General features: G+C 35.6%; 1 protein-coding gene across 2 annotated transcripts in view; it reads right to left on the bottom strand.

The window, feature by feature from the left end:
- The window catches only part of NRK (Nik related kinase), a 136,517-nt gene that overhangs the window by 72,007 nt on the left and 41,726 nt on the right, over positions 1-22,784 (bottom strand). For both annotated transcript variants that reach the window (XM_004064644.3, XM_055375958.1), the window contains exons 3-4: positions 5,921-5,977; positions 4,398-4,469 (exon numbers count right to left, since the gene is read on the bottom strand). In XM_004064644.3, coding sequence (XP_004064692.2) covers positions 4,398-4,469; positions 5,921-5,977 — 129 coding nt within the window. The remainder of the gene's footprint in view (positions 1-4,397; positions 4,470-5,920; positions 5,978-22,784) is intronic.

The following is a 22,784-nucleotide window of genomic DNA, read 5'->3' as shown; positions in this document are numbered from 1 at the left end:
ACAAGTCAGGTCTAGAAGTATTGTTTCTGAGAATTATCTATATAGTGATAATTGGAGCCATCTGGTTAGATGAGATCACCGAGGTACAATATATAGCTTCAAGACAGCTCTAGCAGAAGACAGTGTGATGTCAGTCAGAAAAAAACACCTACCATGGGCATTAGGACACCGAGGTTTAGCACTGATAGCCCAGAGTAGGAAATTCACTTAATCTTCCTAAAGTTCAATTTATTTTAAAAGAATGATGGAAGATAGCAGCCATTACCTATCTTCATGGAATGTTAGCGGGACCAAATGGGATAACATAAATAAAGTTCTTTGAAATCATTGAAAAAAATTCTATAAATGCAATGTATTATCACAAAATATCATTGTTACTTGACTTCTTTGAATTACTCCGAGCGCTATCAGAACTATACACATCCCCCCACTGTTTACCCTAATCTACAAACATCAGCCTCCTTCATTCCCAGCATATTAATTATAGTGGAGTGACATGGAAAGCAATTCTCTCAAAGTTTCAGTGATGTCTGCTTGTACCATGATAGCCAAGTGGTTTTGATATTCCTTCTGTAACTCTTATTTCTCAGCCAATCTAGAAAAAACTCTTTGCTTCTTAATAATTTGAAAACAATTACACTTTTGTGTATACAGATGCAATACACTTGAGAAAAATATCTTAAAATGTAAACTTACAAAAAGACAACTTAAATTGTTAAAATTTTCAATGAAAATATAATTGGTTTGTGCATTTAGGTATTATGATCCTAACTTAAAGGAAATTACACATCAGGAAATAAGATTCACATATGTGAATGACACAACCAACGGTGAATACAAAATAGTTGAATACATAATAAAGTTGAAGGTGATGTGAGATGACTCAGGAAGTGATTCTGTACTTGAAAAATGGATTCCTCACTGACCTCCTTTGAATTCATAGTAGCTCTAAATTTTATTTGATTGTAAATTAAAAAGCTCTCCTATTTCATCTATAATAGTTCAATTTATAAAAATTATTAAGAAATATTATTATTGTTGAAAGTGAAATATATTTGTAGAGTGTAAAGAAAAGAAGACTTTTGGCCTGGCGTGGTGGCTCACACCTGTAATTCCAGCACTCTGGGAGGCTAAGGCAGGTGGATCACTTGAGGTCAGGAGTTTGAGACCAGCCTGGCCAACATGGTGGAACCCCATCTCTACTAAAAATACAAAAATTAGCCAAGCATGATGGTAGATGCCTATAATCCCAACTACTCGGGAGGCTGAGGCAGGAGAACCACTTGAACCCAGGAGGCCAAGATTGTGCCACTGCACACTAGCCTGGGCAACAGAGTGAGACCTTGTCTCAAAAACAAACAAACAAACAAAAAAAAAAACTTTTGAATTAAAGATTTCCTGTTCTGAAATCCAGTGAAAAAAAGATTTCTTTAACTCTTTTGAGCAATGACCTAGGAAAGGGACAATTGACATGGAAAATAATTAAGGGATTAACCACCAATTTTCTTTAGTTCTCCCCAGCATTTTCCTCAAACTATCCTGACTTAATGACTGAAATATAGGGAAATAAGTCTCTTAGCTGAAATGAATTGGTAACTAAACATAACTCAGTTATTACCTTCTCTCTTAGCTAATTCTCTAAGAACCAGCAGGAAAAATAGGCAACTACTTTGTATATTTAGGTATAATGTGGCTAGGCTATAAAATACTTATGACATAAATATAAAGCAGTGCACTAGGCTCTGTAGTGTCTCTAAGTTGACTTAACTTTTAGTTATAAATTATCTTTCCTCCCCTAAAATGCCCGGTATTTATATCTTGTAAAAAAAAAAAAAAAAGTTTGCAATGTCAGAGAAAATGGCTGGCAGTTGCAGAACATTCTTTAGTATTTCCCAAGGATTTTCCACTGGATTTACCTATAAACATTCAACTACTAGAAAATAAATCTCTAGACACCTATTTGTCTTATGGGGGAAAAGGATAGGTCCTGATATGTGCAGTTGAAAATCTCAGTGATAGGTTCCCTCTTTCTATTTATTTGTGTAATAAAGTCATGACAACTTGTGGTATGAGAATTGCATGAAAGCTCAGGCTAGAGTCTCATCCCAACCTCCCAGCAAAGTTCAGTTAATAAGTTCCCTTCAAATTATCTTAATCTGTTTTCTAGAAAGGTAAAAATCCTGTGGCTTTAATTCTTGTCATGTAAGATCCTTAAACTTTCTGCTTCCCCTGTGATGTGGCCCTCCTTTGAAATGGTAACAATACCTGGCACCGCGTAAGACTAGCAAACCACAGGGACTAGCTATTATAGAATATTTGTGCGTACGCACTCTCAGTTTCAATTAAGTTGTCAAGGTTCTGCTGAGAGGAATATGAACTCATAAGTAGTGCAATAAATAGGAATGAGAGGATGGTAGGAGGTTAAGAATACAAAGAACAAGTGAAAGAGAAGCAGGGGCAAGACTGAATTCTTTCACCGGTTTGGTAGCTTGATGTTAAGGTGATTCCTTTTCTTTTTGAGTTAGAAAGCTTATGTGTCCCGGAAAGAACAAGAGATGCGCTGGGCTCTGGGCAGCTATGTAGTTGCATTTGTGATGTCTTTTTTTCTATGAGGAACCTGAGAGATAGAAAGGTAAACCACTTTCCCAAGCACTTTTTGGCTATTTAGTGGTAGACTTGGGATTTGAACTCATGTTTCTGGACTTACATATTATTGCTATTTCCATAAACCCCTGGCATCTAAGAGATGTGTGTGCAAGTCACATACTTTTTATCCCAAAGGACTCAAGATAATTTAGAGATACGAACTGGATGATTAGCTAGCAGTTATTTTTTCTTACTAAAATACATAATCAGATAATTCAAAGTCCCCAACTAGAAAAACCTTTTAAGAGTGGGTTTCCCACATAAATGTAAACTCCCCCAAAACAAATAAATGAAGATCAGATATGTTTGGAAAGCATTAGTGTGTTTGCCACTCTGAATTAACAGGAAGCTGAGCTTGTGAGAAACACATAAGTACATTATATCCATCAGACCAAGTGGGTAATTTAAAACTCTCACACATCTTCCAGTAATATGATGCTACAGCATTTCCTGGCTTAGGGCCAGTTGATCACAGACTGGCCTGAATACCCTGCGTTTTGTCAAGAAGAGGCAGCTCAAGGATGCCAGAACTTCCTTTGTAATTTCATCCAATTCTAGAATCAAAATCCTTTTCTCTAAGGAAAGTGTGCCAGAGAGGGTTTGGGACAGGTCTTTAAAAAAGTTTTATTAGCACAAATGTTTGATGAAACCAAAATTAATAAAATAATCATATTTTCCATACCTTATCTTTTGCGGCCTCCTAAGCTACAAAAGCATGATACTATCTGTTTTAGCTGGTCCTCTGGATATGCTTAGTCTCCTAACATGAATTATAGACATAACAGGAGCCTAGTACTTAATAGATGAGTCATGAGGTTGTTTAGTAATATCTTTCTAATATAACTAGAAAGTATCTGAATGTGATTGTGTTAGTAAAAGGGTTATTTTTAATGTGCCTGAGACATATTTACTAAGTCACAAAATGCTAGAAATATTTGAGTCTCATGTATAGCTGACTGCAGAAGAGAAAAGTAGGAAAAAATATATCAATTCATTATATTGATAAGAGCAAAAATTCAACTTTTGGGCACATACAATATTTTATAGATCACCAATATCTACTGAAAAAGAGAGATTATCTTTGGTTGGTTTTATTCTGGAGCCAGAGAATTGTTGGTATCAGAAAAACTGCTCTGAAGGTAAGTCAAAAAGCTGCACATAGAAAACATGTTCATATTCTTTCATGTGTTCAAGTATGGTATCAGATGTCTGAAGACCTTGAGGCTAAGTGGTTGGTTTGTTTTCTGCCTGCTATCGCTCTTACAAAAAGCGGGAGGGTGGGCACGTGGGGCATTCCTCATTTGGTTCAAACACGATGGTAATGTTTGTTAGAATCATAATGGAGGAAAAGCAATTAGTCCAGAATGTCATGATAAACGTGTGAAAAGGACCTTTCCAAGGCCAATTTTAGGCAAAATTTGCTGTAGATCGCATCACCTCCTTTTTTATTGCTATTCAGCCAGAGGGTTCTATGCTCTGTAAATTTACGCAATTCCTCACTGACAGTCAATGCATTCCTATTCAAGGGCCCTTTTCTCCTATCTCCTACTCTCTGATATATGCTAGTGCTCATATATGATGATTGAATCTAAGTGAATATATTAAAAGATATAAATATGATATCACTTTCAGGCAAGAACACTTTTAGTAGCAGTCTTCTAGAGATAATGACACAATGCAAAGGGATAAGTTAAAAGCTGAAAATGAAAGGAAAGACTACTTGGGTATTAATGAGAACTTTTAGTACTCACGCTGTATCTCCACCCAACAGATTTTTGATATTTATTCACTCTCACTCGCCTTCCTATTTCAGGTAAAGGGGTCTGTAACCAAGAATAAAATGTTATTAGATGTACTGGTACACTCTAAAAATGATTTATGCTTAAGTACTTTAAGCTACATTAGCACTCAATGGAAAAGTAAGATAACATTATTCCTCTCTCAATTTTCTCCAATAGTTTTAATTTAAAAAACCAAATTCTTATGACATACAGAAATTTGGCAACAAATTCATGGTAGTAGATTTAACTGCTGTAATAATGGGAAAATTACAATTTGTTATTAGTAAAGTGCTTTATCCTCCTTACAAAACCAGTTAATTGACACTAAACTTCCATGGGTTGAACATGATTTTTAAATATTTTAAAAGTCAGAGTATCTGAAATGTAGGTTAAATGTATGTCAAGGTCTCTTAAGTTAAAACAAGAAAATAAGTATTTTAGAGAGTCTCACTCAAAAAGTAGAAGTTTGATTATTTGGAAGCCATGGATTGTAGGGCAAAATAAATCTACAAAACCTCAAAATCCCTCGAAACTCACATTGGTTTGCAATTTTTGACATTTACTGGCAAAACTAAAAGCACACAACTTTTTTTTTAATTCAGCTATCATTTCTTTTTTTATTATTATACCTTAAGTTCTGGGATACATGTGCAGAATGTGCAGATTTGTTACATAGGTATACATGTGCCATGGAAGCACACAACTCTTTAAACAGTTTCAGCAATTCACTTCCTGCACAAATTGGAAAAAGCACAGTTTATGGCCTTGACAACAGATCAGTGAATGTGTATAGCTTTTCAAACACAAATTTCCCTTTAGGGTATAGTGAAGTAAAATTTTTTTGACCTTTTCTATGTTTATGATAATATTATCTTGAGAAAGTGTGGCACTCACGTTAAAGAAAAAGAACAGAAATCAGTGCTAGCAAATTCTATGCCAATATGTTATGAACCGTGACACAACTTTATGAATGTTACCAGGAACGGTGCCAATTAAACTGTCTCTTTTGCTCATCTGTCAGAAAATACATGAAAAATGTGCATTTCCAATAAGTCTCTTCCTTCTACCTGTCATTGAGAATCTAATGGCCTCAATTATCAGAGGAAATCATTGGAGAGGGAAAATAATATGATGGAACACAGCAGGATTAACCCAATATTAGAAGCAATCTCTTCTTTGTTATCCCTGGAAACAAATAGTCAACTAGAAACAGAGAGGAGTACAGATATATTCCTCAGTGTTATAGAATACCAAAATATGTGGAACTTCTGCTGTGAAAGAAGCATTGTTTTATGTGAATATATAATAAAGCAATAGATATAATACACTAATGAATAAAAGTAATATTAAATGATAACTATAATAAATCCAGATTGATGTAATAATTATTATATAAAATAATGATTTAAAAACAAATACAATATTTTCTGAGTTGTGTATCCCAGTAACACAGTCCACTAAGGGAAGAGAATACAGGCAATTTATAATATTACCTTACGAGCGTTCATCACTTTAACAGCTGTAAATGCACCAGTCTTCTCATGAAGTCCCTGAAATACAGGATAGTGATAAATATCAAATGCTGGCTAGGTAATCCAGCTGTCAAGAAGCAATCAAAGTAGAAAATATTAAAATTAGTGTCGAATACATTGTATGTTATAAAATATAAAATATATACAAATGAAATATATAGTATTATATAGAAAACAGAAATATTAAATTATCAACATTTTAAAGAAATCACCATTCCACTCAAAACACTCAACGAAGGTTATGGAACAGTTTGGCTGTTTACGTCTGTAGTAACTAGTGGACATAATTGCCTATTTAAAGTTATTGCTTACTTAGTGTCTTTAATCTAGGTTTGCATGGCACCAAAGCATTTAATCTAAATGAAAATTTTCATTTAATCTAAGTGAAAATTTTCTATTGAAGATGGCAGAAAAGGAGTTGTTCTACTAAACATTTTTTCAATTGATTATGTGATACTATGCAGACATCTTTCCACTGGACTCTTCTTCAAACACAAAATATTTATCATGTTAGCAAAAATATTAGCCATGCATTATCTCCATAATGATCACTTAGTGTGAGTGATTCATAATTAATTCAACAGCCTCTAAACTGTTTAATATGTCCTGAATCATATGAACCAAAAATATTTATAAAAGGAATAAGTTCTAGAAAATTCTCTCTTATTGAAAAGACGATGAGTTATAAGAGCTTAGATCTTACCCTAAATGCAAGTATAAGCTACAGATTTGTAATTTTTAAAGGTGAACACATAGGTTTGGAATCAGATCTCCTATTTTGTGGCTGGTACCTTCTAGACATATTCTAAACTGTAGTCATAGAAAAAATCAGTATAACATTACTATGAGTAATAAATAGAATGCCTTATCTGATATTTCTCAGCAGAAGGTTTGATTTGGGGACTGTACTTGGTTGAACAGTGTCCCCTCGAAAATTGAGGTTCACCTGGAACCTCAAAATGTGACCTTATTTGGAAATAGGGTCTTTGCAGATGTAATCAAACCATGATGAGGTCATATGGATTTGTTTGGTCAATGTCCGGTTTCTTTATAAGACGAAAGGAAGGGAGATGTGAACGCAGAGACACAGGGATACAGAAAGGGGTGATAGTCATGTAAAAGACAAGAAGAAATTGCAGTGATACAACTACAAGCCAAGAAATGTCAAGGATTGTTGATAACACCAGAAGCCAGGAAGAGACAAGGAACAGTTTCCTCCCTAGAGACTTCAGAGAGAGAATGGCCCAACAGACACCTCAACTCAGAATTCTTATGTCCAAAATTGTGAGGGAATACATTTTGTTTGTTTTAAGCCATCCAGTTTGTAGCAATTTTTTACAGCTGACCTAAGAAACCAGTACACAAGGCAGTAAAGACGAAAACTGAGCAAGGTAATGTGCTTGACTTGGGATAGGGTTCAGAGACTAGTAATCAAGGTACAAGGAAATGTCCAGAATTGGGTGAGCAGTTTAGGGCGGAGCATGCCAGCCACAGAAGACTAGAATTTTTAAAGGAAAGGAAAAAGTTACAGGTTATTGATTGATCAGAGAAAAGTAGGAACCCAAGATCAAGACCTGTCTGTTTAACCTAAAGTCTTGGGAAACAAATGCAAAGGCAAAATCAGATTTACATGAGAAGTAGAAATGAGGCAAAGTTTGTAAGGATGAATCCATGAAGTAATACTATCAAGTTCTAGAAACAATTTTCTCTTTTATCAGACAAAAAGCATTATTTTTGCAACCTCCTTAGCTTCTTTTAAATTTTTCAAAAGATCATGAGCTTGTGTTATCTTCTGTCACTTGTCTTAATTGGGGCAGCCTGTTTGGATGGAATCAGATTACTTTTGCTGGACAGTTATAATAAAACAGTTTTAAACTGTTCTTTTTTGTAGGATTGTAATGACACCTGAACTTAACCGAGTTTATAAAAATTATTGAGTATGTTGGATACCCTTCAGATTTATTTACATGTCTGGGAGGAATTATATATTAATATTTTTATTTATTCAGTCCTTATAACTTAGGAAGCATTGTTTTCATAATTATTCACACGAACACTTGCTAGTAAAATTTTTTCCACATCTGTATGCACAAATACAACATGTTGGAAACTGATTTGCATGCACCCCTTTAAAAAGTTACAATGCTTCCTTCCTTGATTCTAAGAGATTATTTATGAGCCACTATTATTTTATGCAATACAAAATATTTATCAGGTTATCAAAAATATTAGCCATACATTATTTAACTGATGATCAGTAAAATACAAAATTTTTGAAGTCTAAAATCAATAGATTATGACATATTAGTGAGACAATTGAATGTCATTAAAAGATTCCAACCATGGCCATAAAACAGAAAAAAAATCAGCTTGGTTCTACCCTCATTATCTGTGATTTATTCACACTTGAAAATTGAATGAAGTTATTTCGTCAGAAAATGTGTCCTAATATTGGGGTTGAAAAATATGCTCACTGAACCTACAGAGGAATAAAACTCCAGGTCTCGGAACCATGTACTGAGTTAATATGCCAAATCATTCTACAAGCCTCCATAGAAGTCTGGCATATACAGACAATAGATCATAGAAATGTGCTACTGTTAAGATAGCATTTCAGAAGAGTTCCCCCTGTACCTTGACTCCTCAAAAATTTTATTTTGAAATAATTTTAGACTTATAGAGTAGTTTCAAAGATAGCACAGGGGGTTCCTGTATATCCTTTCCCCAGTTTCTTCTAATGTTAACATCTTAGATGGCCATGCTACAATTGTCAAAATGAAGAAATTAATATTGGTATAATACTCTTAACTAAATTTTAAAATTTATTCTGACTTCCCAGTTTTCTCACTAATGTCCTTTTTCTAGGACCAAACCTGGATCCTACATTCTATTTAGCTATCATGTCTTCTTAAACTTCTCCAGTGTGTGACAAGTCCTCAGTCTTTCCTGTTTTTCATAACTGTGACACTTTTAAAGAGTACTGGTCAAGTATTTTGTAGAACATCCCTCAACTTGGGTTTGGCTGATGTTTTCTTATGATTAGATTGAGGTTATGTGAATTTTTGGGAAGGATATCACAGAAGTGAAATGCCCTTTGCATCACATCACATCAGGGGTACATGATATCTCCATGTTGATCAATGGTGATATTAACCTTGAGCACTTGGTTAAGGTAACAACCTGCCAGGTTTCTCCACTATAAAGTTGTTATGTTTCCCTTTCATACTCTATTCACCAGAAGTGACTGATTAAGTGACTGATGTTGGTTTTGAAGAAGTATAACACTATTCTCGGGCACCTATCTAGAGAACCTAGAAGCCATCTTGAGATAAGCTAATTGTTCAGTGGTGCCATCTTGTGGTTCACTGATTATACAGAAGCTGTTTTGCGATCTTAGCTGAAGGACTTGTCATAAATGAGATGCTGAACTAGGACCTATGAATCCAGTTTTTAGGATGTGCCCTTTTTCAGTTAGAATGTGAGTTTTATGGCAAATTATGTTAAAACAACATTTGTGTTAAACACACAAAAGAACACTAAGAAAGGAATTTAGTTTTAGAACGTTAAGAAAGAAATTTAGTTTTAGATTCTACATTGAGTGTTAAATAATCTCACAATTGCCTTTAACCTCAGTGAATATTATTCAGGAAAATCACAAGGACAGTAGTAAATTATAAATGTGGATTTTTTGGGCTGTTTTTCCTATCAGTAATATCTGGAGTATCATACAGGAGCCACTAGCTCCACAAGATTAATAATGCTTCATTAACTAGAGTTTGAGTACAAAGAATGACCTTTACATTTTTAATTGATAAATAAAAATTGTATATATTTATGGTTTATAACAAGGTGGTTTGATATATGAATACATTGTGGAATGGCTAAATTGAGCTAATTAACATGCATTACACCGCATGCTTATTATTTTTCTGTGGTGAAAACACTTAAAATTTACTCTTTTAGTAAATATATTTATAACAATATATTGTTATTAACTATAATCACCATGATGTGCAACAGATCTCTTGAACTTATTCTTCTGTCTAAGAAATTTTGTGTCTTTTGACCAATATCTCCCCAATCCCCAGTCCCCCACTGCCACCAACCTCTGGTAACCACTATTATACTCTCTGCTTCTATGAGTTCAACTTTTTAGAATCTAGATATGTGAGATCATCCATTATTTGTCTTTCTATGTCTGTCTTATCTTACTTAACATAATGTCTTCCAGGTTCTTCCATGTTGTCACAAATGACAGCATTTCTTTCTTTTTAAATAATTTTCAAGCATCACAGAGCTAGGAGAAAAAAACTCTCTTAGCTCTCATTCTTATCGTAAAAGCAACTGCTGCTTAAATACTTTGTATAAGTTCATAGGCTCTTTCGTATTTGAGGAACAGAAGACAATAGGTAGTAACAATGCTTTGTAGTCATTCTTGACTCTAGATTCAAGTCTATTGGCATTTAGAATCAAGAAGTCTATCATCTTCACTTAAGAAAACTCTTTGTCTTGTTGTCAAACTCATTCCACGCATTCAAGTTTAGTTATTAATAATAATAATAATAAATAATAGTTCAGTTATTGATTTGGGGGGCAATAAGTCAACTATTCAAAATACTTCCCGGGTACTCCACAACCTACAACAAGGTATAAAAATTATTTATTAGGTCCTGTCCTCCATGTTATTAAGATAATGAAACTCAATATTAGCTAAGAGAAGGACACATTAATTTGTCACTAACATTTAAGCATGAGTTAGACTATCAGATGAGGTAACTAAAACAGTGGCAATGAACAGTTAAGTACTGATGGAATGAGAAGGTGGAGTAAAGAAAAGGCTGGAGCCTGAGGAGTTCCAGAAGGGGTTGTTCTTCAGCCATATTGAAAGAAGCAGGTTTCTGGAATGGAGAGCAGGGAAACCATGAGACCATGAGTGAGCAGGGAATTTCAAAAAGTGAAGGAAGTTTTAAAAAGGGGAAGAGGATGGAGAGTTGGAAAGATAAGCTGTTCTATTCACAGTTTATTGGAGAAATTTATAGCTTGTAAGATGTATACACCAGAAACAATTAGAGAATAGAACCAAATGCAAAGGCTAGTTATTAACATAAATTATTGGATCTCAAATACAGTATGTTTAAACAGTTCTAGAGAAAAAATATATGCTACCATGTGAAGGACTTAAATAAAGTCCTAAAAATCTTCCCTGATTAATTTATGCTGACACAACTAAATCTGTTTTCTGGTGTTGCATTCCAAAATATAGTAATTAAGATGAACGTATATTCTTTTTGCAGTATCATTTCAAACTATCCAGAGAGAATACATATCCCTTAATGTGTTGATTTCAATTTGGCAAGGATTTGTGTTCTTAATTAATTAACTTAGATAATCAAATAAGCAGCATCATTTAGTCCACTTCCCCTGGGAAAAAACATAGTTTATTACGGTGCTGTTGTTCTTCATGACTCTAAAATTAATACTAGCATTTTAAATCTGTCCTACGAAAAGAAAATGTTGCATGTCCCTGAATTTAAGATACTGCTCACATACAGGGCATTGTTAAGAGGTATATGTGCCTGCTTTTAACAAAAACCAATGCAGGCAAATCTTGTTAAACATAACAAAGCAAATAAAGGAACAGTCATAAAACATTTCTACTTTACAAAAGGACTTGCATTCATGCGACACCAAATTCCCCAAATTTAGTTGTATCTCAAAAGTAATGAAGCAAGGTCAATTTTTACACTGGGGACCCAGAATCAAATACAGGTTACCCAATAATTGTAAAGAAGAGTTATGAATTGTCAGTGTCTTGGTCACCTGAGACTTAAATTTGCTGACTTCTAACTGATCAACAAGTCTACCATAGTCTTTAGCCCCTACTTCCTTTGGGCACACAGCATTTGAAGATTTCCACTTTTGTTTTATAAGTCTGTCCTCTGCCTTTGGGCATGCTCGGATAGAGGTAAGTGGTTCTTCCAGTTACTCACTATGATTTCTGTAAGCAGATCTACGAGATAGATGTAGGAGTGTGGGGAGAGATGAGAGAGAAGGGTAGGAGTAGAGCAGAGACCAGGTGATGGCCCTAGGTGGAGCTTAGTCTTCTCAAATCTGGACCACACTGACAGTATTGAGTAAGGTATGTGGACAAATTTATTAAATACAGAAAATGTCAGAAAAAAACCAATAGGGCATTAAAGCCTAGTTATCAAGCACATCACTGTATCAAGGATTTAGTCACTCTATCAATAAAATCAGGTGAAACATAAAAGTCCTTAAAGTCGAGTAATATATTTATTTTATCTTGGTATCTCTAGTGCCTAGCATCATAGCTGGTACATAAGGCCCTTTTAATGAGTACTAGTTTAGTGAATGATGAATAGAGTAACTGGGAAGACTTCACAGAAGAGGTAAAATGTCAAATGGACCCTGAAGATGGCATAGCATTTGAACAGATTCAGAAGCAGAGGTTGGGCCCAGTGGATGGGACATTATGAACAAAGGCTATGAGGTAATGCTGAGCAGGAAGGCACAGACACTAAAGAAGGGAAGAAAGGAAAAAGGGGGAAATGTCATAGAGAGAAGACAGATGAAAAGGAGAGAATGCAAGAGTGCACCTGTTTTTGTCATGCCAGAAATTTCAGTGTAAAATTTTTTTAAATAAAATCTTGTTTAATGGAAGACAGAAGTCATCACTGAGATGAGCCATTAGTAGTTTAGCACTTTATGACTGGATTTTGTTATTTAATCGTCTGATGCAAAGCCCAGGGTTGTTAAGGCACTGAAAAACCAGCATTGAATTGCAGTAATGATCAATTTCTTGGGGATTACACATTTTAAACCATAACAAATTATTTAAAATAGCAGTTGTGACAGCTGTGTTGGGAAAATCCACCATTCCACAGCAGTTAATTACCATGTTTTTCTCTGGAAAGAATACAGGACAGTCCTTGATGGCCTTGTAATCTTGATTAGGCTAATTTTTAAAAAAATCATGCAGTTAAAGAAACTGTTGTAGGAAGACTGCTGATCCTTCAGCAGTTCCTACGTAGTCCTTCCCGTTATTTGCTTTGCTTTCTGTTGGCAAATCAAAACCACATAATCCCCCAGGGCATTCTTTCTTTTTTTTCAATCGGTTTTCTGGTGGCAGAAGGCCATGAGGCACTTAACTACACTCATGTCCATTCTGTAACCTCGTTTTTCATTCATAGAATTTTGTCCTTCTAGTCATTTGCTTGGGTGCCAGCTTTCTCATAGCAAACAAAGTGACCCTTCGAGGCCACGGAGAGTGCGATTGTAAACAGCACCTCGGAGTACTTTGTGCTGTGCCAGGGAGGGACAAGACAACACGGCTAACAAGATGGTTTTTGTCAGCATCAGGTCCATGCAGAAAAACAAAGACATGTGGCTAGAAAGGACTTTGAAAGGCTAACAAGTCCTTATCAATGTCTCTAAGCAAGGCCTTTCCTTCACCAGTGCTTGAGATGGGAAGTAATGGTGATTTGGTTAGTATTTGAAAGTTTTCATTTTGCTTCTTCCTTCTTAGTCTTCATCACCATTGTCAAGCTCAACAAGCCCAAAGGGACAGATGGGATCAGAACATTCAGGGTTTGGAGGTGTGGCTGAGATTGGAGTGGATCTACCACAGATTGGTAGTAGTGGTGGGAGGATAGGTTTGGGGACATATAAGGGAACATGGCAATTACTCTCCATCTCACATCTTATCCATCAGGAAGATTTACTTATTACTATAATAACAATTGCCCAAAGAGGAGATGTAGCCTGTTTTTGAGATCCTCAAAGTTATTTTACAGACATCAACTTTAGATTTGTTTTAAGAAGGTTTAAGCAACTCAGTGATGTTTAGATGTTTGACAGGCGCTATTTGGTGATTGACAAGATTATTAAGCTTCACACTTATTAACTCCCATAAAGCCTTGTATATACTGCTAGGCCACAGGCTGTACTCATTACATTAGATTGAGGGACAGTCATTTAGCTGCCAAAGGACACTGAAGAGAGTCTGTTATTTGATATCTGTATAAGCATCCCATCATTACAAAGTTTTGATATACCTAAGTGTATTAAATTTGGGAAATTCTTCTTAGGTGTGATTTTTTCCTTTTGGAGAAAACTCAGAACAGGCAGGAGTAGATATTTCTGACTTTCAGCAGATGGATCCTGGAGTTGAATAAATACTAGTTTAACCTTGACACTTTAAGATCAACAAAGGTTTCTATAAGCAAGCTGCTACAACTTTCAGGTCAAACATTGCATGTTAATGGGGGAGGAAGAACAGGATCGCCTCTTCCTTCAAGAATAGTAACAAAGAGATTATTACTAGACTTTATAAATATTGCTTATGACACTGCTGTCACTTTTAAACCTCTATGGAGAAATGTCCTATCTTCACATATATCACGAGGGTAAATTTGCACTCAAGCTGTTTTAGCAACATAAATGAAACTTACATGATCAGTTGGCACTTTATATTCCTGAGCCATCTTAAGTTCCTTTTGCCACCGAATCTATTTGCCTATCTATCACCCCTACTGGATTGGCAGCTCCCTAAGGGTAACTTTCCTCTCTAAATTTAGGGTCTAGCATAGTACCTGGCACATCATAGGCACTCAGCACATATGTGCTGAACTGACCAAGTCAATTGCAACATGGAGCACTAAATAAGGAAAGAGTTGCAAAGGCAGATGTGTGTGTGTGTGTGTGTGTGTGTGTGTTGGTGGGGTGTACAAAGATAATTTATATACCAAACAATATGGGAGAAGAGTTAGAGGGAGCCCAAAGCCCAGTGGGCTCCATGATATGCTGGAATTCCCTGACAAAGGCTGTGAAAGTACTGTGGCTAAGTACTCCAGGAACTCAAGGGCCATTCTTTGTCCATAAGTAAATGGTATTTTCATTGACCCTAGGTTGCACTGTGATGCCACCCAAAATTTTTCACAACTCTATTCAGTCAGAGGGCCTCAATGAAGAAGCTAGTCACGGTCAGAGGGCATGAGCTCACAAAATAATCGAAGTGCCAAGGCTCTTGCCAAATTGACAAAAGTTTGTCAGGTAACATTACTTAATGTTCATCCATGCTTCCCCTAACCTGTGGCTACTACTCTGAAATCTTCACTAAATACTTGCAGTTGATACCCTCTGTAGTTATATCAACTATGGGGACATGTGATAGTGAGAGCTAGCTCTAAGTTCTTTACTTCTACATTTTTTTTTTCTTAACATACCCCTAAATTACCCAAACCTTTGCTACATGTAGTCAAAGGATTTGTATGGAAACAGATTTTTGTAGCTAAAAAGCTACAGAATCACCAGAATAATCCAACAGAATAATGTTTTTCCCCTTCCAGAAATCTGGGACAGTCATGGTCATGCTTATTAGAACTGTGAAAGGAGTCGGAAGACAGCCTTCGTGGTTTCAGTGGCTTTGTAGCTTTGAAAGTGCCCTGTAATTTGAGGCAGTTATGTGTGCTTATACAGCAGCTTTGACTGAGTTTCATTGCCCTTGTTATTACTCCTGCAGGGAAACAATAGGTCAAAATACATAGTAACATTTTCTTAATCCAGCCTATCATTGTTGGACATTTGGGTTGGTTCCAAGTCTTTGCTATTGTGAATAATGCCACAATAAACATACGTGTGCATGTGTCTTTATAGCAGCATGATTTATAGTCCTTTGGGTATATAGCCAGTAATGGGATGGCTGGGTCAAATGGTATTTCCAGTTCTAGATCCCTGAGGAACCGCCACACTGACTTCCACAATGGTTGAACTAGTTTACAGTCCCACCAACAGTGTAAAAGTGTTCCTATTTCTCCACATCCTCTCCAGCACCTGTTGTTTCCTGACTTTTTAATGATTGCCATTCTAACTGGTGTGAGATGATATCTCATAGTGGTTTTGATTTGCATTTCTCTGATGGCCAGTGATGATGAGCATTTTTTCATGTGTTTTTTGGCTGCATAAATGTCTTCTTTTGAGAAGTGTCTGTTCATATCCTTCGCCCACTTTTTGATGGGGTTGTTTGTTTTTTTCTTGTAAATTTGTTTGAGTTCACTGTAGATTCTGGATACCGCATTGGCAAATGTCACACGTGTACTTATAAAGAATGTGTATTGGGTAAATGTTGAATATAAGGTTCTACATATGGAAATTTGTCCAACTTTGTGTTTAAATATTTTGTACCCTTACTGATCTTTTACTTACTTGTTTATACCGTTATGAGTGTAATGTATGAAAATATCCACCTGTGACATTGAACTTATCTATTTCTATGTTTAGTTCTGTCAACTTTTGCTTTATCTAATTTAAGGCTGTGGCATCACATGTATACAATGTTAGTATTAGTATGTCTTGCTGTGGCATTGAAAGTTTTATTATTAAAAATGACTCTCATAAAAAAATACATAGTAACATCATTTGCACATAGAGCTGCTCTCTATTACGCTATAGCACTCAAATGACGAATTGTACAAAATGGACAATAAAGTTCTGTGTTCTTGGCTGTGGGATACATACAACATTTGCAGGAAATAAATGAATATCTACTAGTAGGCAACTAAGGAAAGACTGCAATATACTGCTATGTGGCAAGCCAGATCTACAGGGGACAAAAGTACAAAGCCATTGAAGCTTGCTGTTACAAATGGGTGACACCATAAAACCTTCAATGCTGGTCACTAATTCAAATTTAAAGTCACAGGCTATAACTGCACATGCTGAGGAAACTACATAGGAACTCCATGAGACTAGGGCCCACACTATTTCAAACCCTCTGATAACACTTCCAAGCAGCATTGTTTATCAAAGTATATGGAAAGCATGATCAAGTGATTGATGACTATTTAGTTCTCATGTAAGAAGCTTCCCCACAATGACATTCTCTTTTTTTTCCTCCGAATGACAATACACTACAAAAATAAAAAAGAACTCATCTATTGGAATGACTTACATATTCAGGATTTTTTTTCTTTCAGTTACTATTTTCTCCCACTATGGTAGATTGTATACCTTTTCCTTTTAAGGTTTGTCTGGGCTTAACCATGGGGCAGTGGGTGAGGGTATGGCAAGAGCAACAAAACCCTCCGTAAGCAAACAGGTTTCAGCATACAGCAGATAGTGCTTTATTGCAATGTCACAATGTTTTAACACAGATTGCTTTCTTTATGTAATGCATGAATCAGTTAACACTCATGCAAAATGCATTCCATCTGCTCAGACAGATGTAAGCTGCAGTGTTTCCAATTCTATCAAACAGCACAACTAGTTGAAAGAAAAGCACTGAGACAGATGGGTGATGACTGAGAAGAGGGGTTCAACCAAAAGAAGCAACTTTGTCTTAAAATCTACACAGTCAAAATGGAATTCTCAACTTTTCCAGGTGTGTCCACAGAGGTACAAACACAACAGCCCTTAATATAAAGATAAGGTGAAGAGGGTGTTGATGCATTTTTTAAAAAGTCTTTATAAACTGAATTGTCTCTGCAAACCATAGCAGTAACTAGTAGTACTCAAAGGCACTTTAGAAGCACTGAAGTTGACTGGGATGGCTACTAAGAATAAGGGAAATGCCAAGGAGGAGGGAAAATAGAAAAGGAAGGAAAAGAAGAGAAAATGAGAGAAGCAGCAGGGAGTAGAAAAAGACTGGAGAAAGACGATGATGAGGAAAAAAGCATAGTTTACATTTAAGATAGTACAAGAAATACCAACAACAGCCCTTAGGGTCTAGTCAATGCTTTTAAACATAGACATGAGAGAGCAAAAGGACATCTTCTATCAATATCAATTTACCTCTAACTTCCAGGCCCTGCCACCCTGAAAAGGTATGAGTCCTCATTGTAGCCCCTAAGTTGACTGAAAACTACTTTTACATGTAGACTGTTGCCATGAATTGACCTTTATGGGTAAACTCCATGCCTCACACATTCCCTTCCTCAACATTCCACCCTGCTGTCCCATTCCTTCAGCATCTGGCTTTGGCCTTTGCAAAGCCAAAGCACTAGCTAATCTTCCCTTACTAATGTATTGCAAAGATCTTATCCAGTGACCTCTTTTCTCATCATGGTACAACATGTGCATTTTAACTGGCGCTGTGTGTGTGTTTTTTTTTTTAATTACGAACTTGAGTTTCTAAATTTAATGCTTTTTTTGAGAGTGTTTTTTAACTCTAAGGAATTACCAAGGCAGTCGGAATTTCAGAACATTTTGGCTACTATAATGCTGGATTTGCCTATGACATGCTGTTTACCTAAAGCCTGCAGAAATGAAATCTGAAGAGTGTGAAATCAACTGAAAGTCTCAGAGTTAAACCCCTCAATATATCCCTTACAGTTGTGTGGCAAACAGAGTGGTGGGGGGCGGGGGAAGTGGATGGGGGGAAAGTATGGTGGATATAGCCACTCAAAGAATGTCAAGCTGAAAAATGCAACATGATAAAAGTAGAATGGTACTATTGCACAGAATAATAGAATCCAACTACAGGAAGATTTCAGTTAAGGCTACCCAAACATAAAAGTCACTGAGGTAGGCAAGTGAAATCTAGCGAGGCAATATGGAAGACTAAGGCAATCGTCTAGATAAAACTACACATTTATAACAATTATCTGGTTGTTTCAATAAATGTGTGTATATGTGTATGCATGCATGTAGGAGGAGTACGTGGAGGGAGCAGTGTGTATGTGTAGCAATGACAATTCCCAGATTTGGAGGAAAGGAAGGAAAGCGATCTAAAGGATCATGGAAGCACGTAGAAACCAACTTTGCCTTGCTCACAACTTTGACTTTTTTCTTTCCTCCTTCAAATAGTTTCACCATTTTTTTCTGCTGAATTCTCCACCACTAATTTTCCAAATTCATTGATTCCCACTGTCCAAAGGCATAGAGGTAGTAGCAGAGGCAAGACTAAGCCCAAGACCCTGGTGCTCTTTAACCCTTTCACACTACCTGCATATGTAAGTATTTATTAAATACTACCTATATGATATGCAGAAAGCAAGGAAATATAAAAATTAGTTATAGTTTTTATTTTTAAGGAATTTTTAATATAGATAATAAAGTTACACAAACCTCCACAATGCAAGAGACAATGTGGCAATTTTCACAGTAAGAGTACAAGTGAAAATTACAAGGTCTTTGAAAGTATTAGAATGATATTTAAGATTTTCCTATTGAAAATGTTTCACAAATCCAGGTCAGCAGTCTACCAAATTAGAGAGATTCTAGTATATTTGAATATTTTCAAATTCTCAGTTTATATTTTAATTCACACATAACAACTACATTTTGTTAGTTCTTAGGTTCTGTATGTTTTCAAATTGATTTCATTGCCATAAATTACTGCTATAATAATAAGCCTCTGGATGGAACCATGATTAAATCCTATGGAATAAACTGCTAATATTTGGGAGATATAAGGAAAATATCTGGTATAACAAGCTGATTGAATTATTTTAATGTTTATGCAAAAGGGAAGAGAGAGCTTCACCTATAAATATCTCTGTGAATTCAAATGCAGGCACAAATGCAGTCTAAATATTATTTTAACCATTTATGTGTTACTCGGACAATGCTCAAACTTATTAAAAGATAAAAATATGTTTGATGAAATTTATTTTCACTTTGGGCTTGTATTAAGTCAGGAATTGGGACCTAATTCTTAGTCTGGAATTAGAAGTAAATTTAGATGGTCTATCTGTAACCTTAGCAAGTTCACCCTGGCTAATCAGTTTCAAAAACCATGTATCCCCATCTGGCTTAGATGACAGATTATGGAGTCCAGAGAAGATACTTCACCCACATCTGACCGAGGCAAGAGAGTATCTGTGGGATGTGGCTTTGAGATTTACTTTGTCTTTCTGAAAAGATTAACCAATTATGTTATGCTTCGTTTATTTAGCAGTATTATCAGGAAGGTCAATCTGAATTAATTTAAAATCTAAATTGAAGCAACTTCAATATATTCATCCAGGCTGCCTAACAGAGAACCTTAGAGAACCTACTATATTGATTGAGCAAGAATAATTTTTAATTAACTCATCAAGACTATACCAAGGTATATGTTTTCACTATCCTCTACTGCAACCAATTCAACAAAAATTCACTGAATGCCTGTCTGCAACACACTGTGTTAGGAAGTGTGTAATAGAAAATCTAGGGCTATCAAAGAACTTGAAAAAAAAATGTTGTCCTAAATAGATTAAATAATCTTTTTACAATTTTGTCTATTATATTAATTTGCTCAACAACACTTTTTTAAAAGGTCCCCACAAATATTTATGAATTATTATGCTATTTGTTTAATCTTATCATTTGATATGTGTGAGAGGCCCCAAAAACTATTTTCCTCTTTAATCAAAAGTATTAATGCATTAGATAAATATCCAATAAAGTAAATACATTTTTTGAGTTCACATTAAAATTTTCCTTTTCCTATAAATCACTCAGACATGTATATGTTCAACTTCTAAACACTTAAGGATTTTTGGTTATCATTTTGTTGTTCCTTTCTAAATTGTATTGAATTTTAGTCAGAGAATATGTTCTATAGGATACGGATTCTTTGGTATTTAAGATTTTCTCTACAGCCAAGATTATAATCAATTTTTCAAAATGTCCCTTACGTGCTGGAAAAGAATACAGCACATAAGAAACATTTTATTTTCTAACCTTGATTATTTTGTTAGTTTATTCTCTAACTCTTGATTCAGAATTCAATATATTTCCATGGGTCCAAGCTTGCTAATTGCATTCTTATGGAGGTTTTTGCCAACTTGATCTATAACATTCCGAGGCAGATGTTAAAGTCCTCCAGTCTGTGATTATGGAAGTATCAATGTCTTTTGTAATTCTATCAATTTAGCTTCACTTAGTTTTAGGGTATATTTTAGGCATATATGCACAGAAGTTCTGATATTCTAATAGATTTTTAATTTCATTTATGAAATAAACCTCCTCTATTACTAATAAAAATAAATTTAAGGTAAGAAAAAACACTTATTTGAGAATTCATAACAGAGATTAAAACCGATCCATGAAAAAAGTGTACTGACTTTTCTGTTTGTTTTTTTTTTTTTTGCTTTGTTTTGTTTTATGCACCTGACTTACATTTTACATTTTTTGAGAGCTATGCCACCTCGAGTTCTCCTGAGGCTAAGCAGTGTTCCTTGGGCTAAACTTTGAACACAAAGTAACTGACTGAACTGGTTTTCCCCTGAGCTGACCGACAAATGGCTGTCTTGGCAGAATCTAAATGAGGAAAAAATTATCTTGATATAGCAATGCCTACAAGGCTGTATGACCAATATCTTCATCCTAAATAAGTCTTTAAGAGATACAGAAATCAAGCTAGAGGCCTGCAAAGAAGGGTGGCAAAGATAGATGGTTTATTTTCTTTCTTTACTCCAATTTTATTTATTAATATACAAAATCTAATTCCTTTCAGGCCCAAATTACAATATTTACATAAATAGCAGCTCAGCAGCCTTTGCCACTTGTGTGGGTTTAAATATTTGTTGCACCCCTTAACAGCTGCTGAAACGTTGCAGGGTTTCCACTTCAGCAAGACCACTACAAAAAAAGATCTCACTATCTCTCTAAGCCCACACCTGGGAATTCACAAAACCAAAGTACTCTGGCTCCAAGGGTCTTTTCTGGTGCTATGGTCATGAGTCACTGTCACTGTGGTAATTTAGAGTTTGTTCTTATTTATTCCTTTGTGAACTATGAGAAGTCAGAAAATGCCTATACTCTTCATGGAGAAGTACCCAAAAGAGTGTGAACTCAGGGGCCTCCTTAAGGAGGATTCTGTTCCTGCCAAAATTAAGGCTTTCCTCTAAGGAATACACTGCTACTCTCCACTACTTCCTCCCCCACTATCCCCAACCCACCACCCCAGGTGCGGGCTTAGGAGATAGTGAGATTGTTTTATAATTGCCTCATCAGAGTGGAACCCCTGCAATACGTTTCAGCAGCTGCTAAGGGGTGCAACAAGTATTTAAATGCAGGAGAGATTCACAGTTTAAAATAAACATCAAAGGCAATCGTGAAGGGGAAATACATTCCCCAACAGGAGCCTGAAGGGGGGCATAAAGAGTTGTGTATATGGCTAGAAGAATAGAACCCTGCTTTTCACTGGGTGATATTAAGAGTGCTAAGGTGCTGATTTGCTATAAGCTGCTTCCAGCCCAAACTGTTGGGGTGGGGTACAAAAAGAAAAGGGGAGAGAAGGGAGAGGAGAGAGAAGAGAAAAGTTTATTCCCCTGAAAATTCATCTGATTAATCCTTTTTGCCTAAACTCTGTGAAGTTTACCTATTGTCTCTGCAAAATTCAGACACCCTAAATTATCTAGTTATATTCTCCCAAATTAACTGGGACATGACCAAGTCTTGCCTTACAGAAAGCCAAAGGGAAACTAGTTTTTCTCTCCTGACAAGTTTAATCACCAAATTAAATCATAAGATTATTCAAGTATTGAGAACCATACATATGTGTGCGTGTCTGTGTGTGTGTGTGTATGTGTATGTGTTTTACTTAAGATGTATATATTCATTTAACTTTACAATTTGATCCATCTTTGCTACCAGTTAAAACAAACAGTGATTTTCTGGAAAGATCTGATTTCTTCCTCTACTTGGTGCATTTGATTATTTCAGAGTTTGTTCATTAATTTTTTTTATTTTAAAAGATTTAGAAATTTCCAGCTCAAACAAGAGGGAGAGATTTTCCTAATAAATAGAGTGAGTCCATTTACAGAATTGGCAAGTTGTAATAGTGAAGTAGCCCACAGATATCTCAAGACCTCTCCCTATG

The sequence above is a fragment of the Gorilla gorilla genome, chromosome X (genome assembly GCF_029281585.2).
Source record: "Gorilla gorilla gorilla isolate KB3781 chromosome X, NHGRI_mGorGor1-v2.1_pri, whole genome shotgun sequence".
Taxonomy (NCBI): Eukaryota; Metazoa; Chordata; class Mammalia; order Primates; family Hominidae; genus Gorilla; species Gorilla gorilla.
The sequence above is the reverse complement of the archived record's forward strand: the minus strand, read 5'-3'. Positions and strand labels throughout refer to the sequence as shown.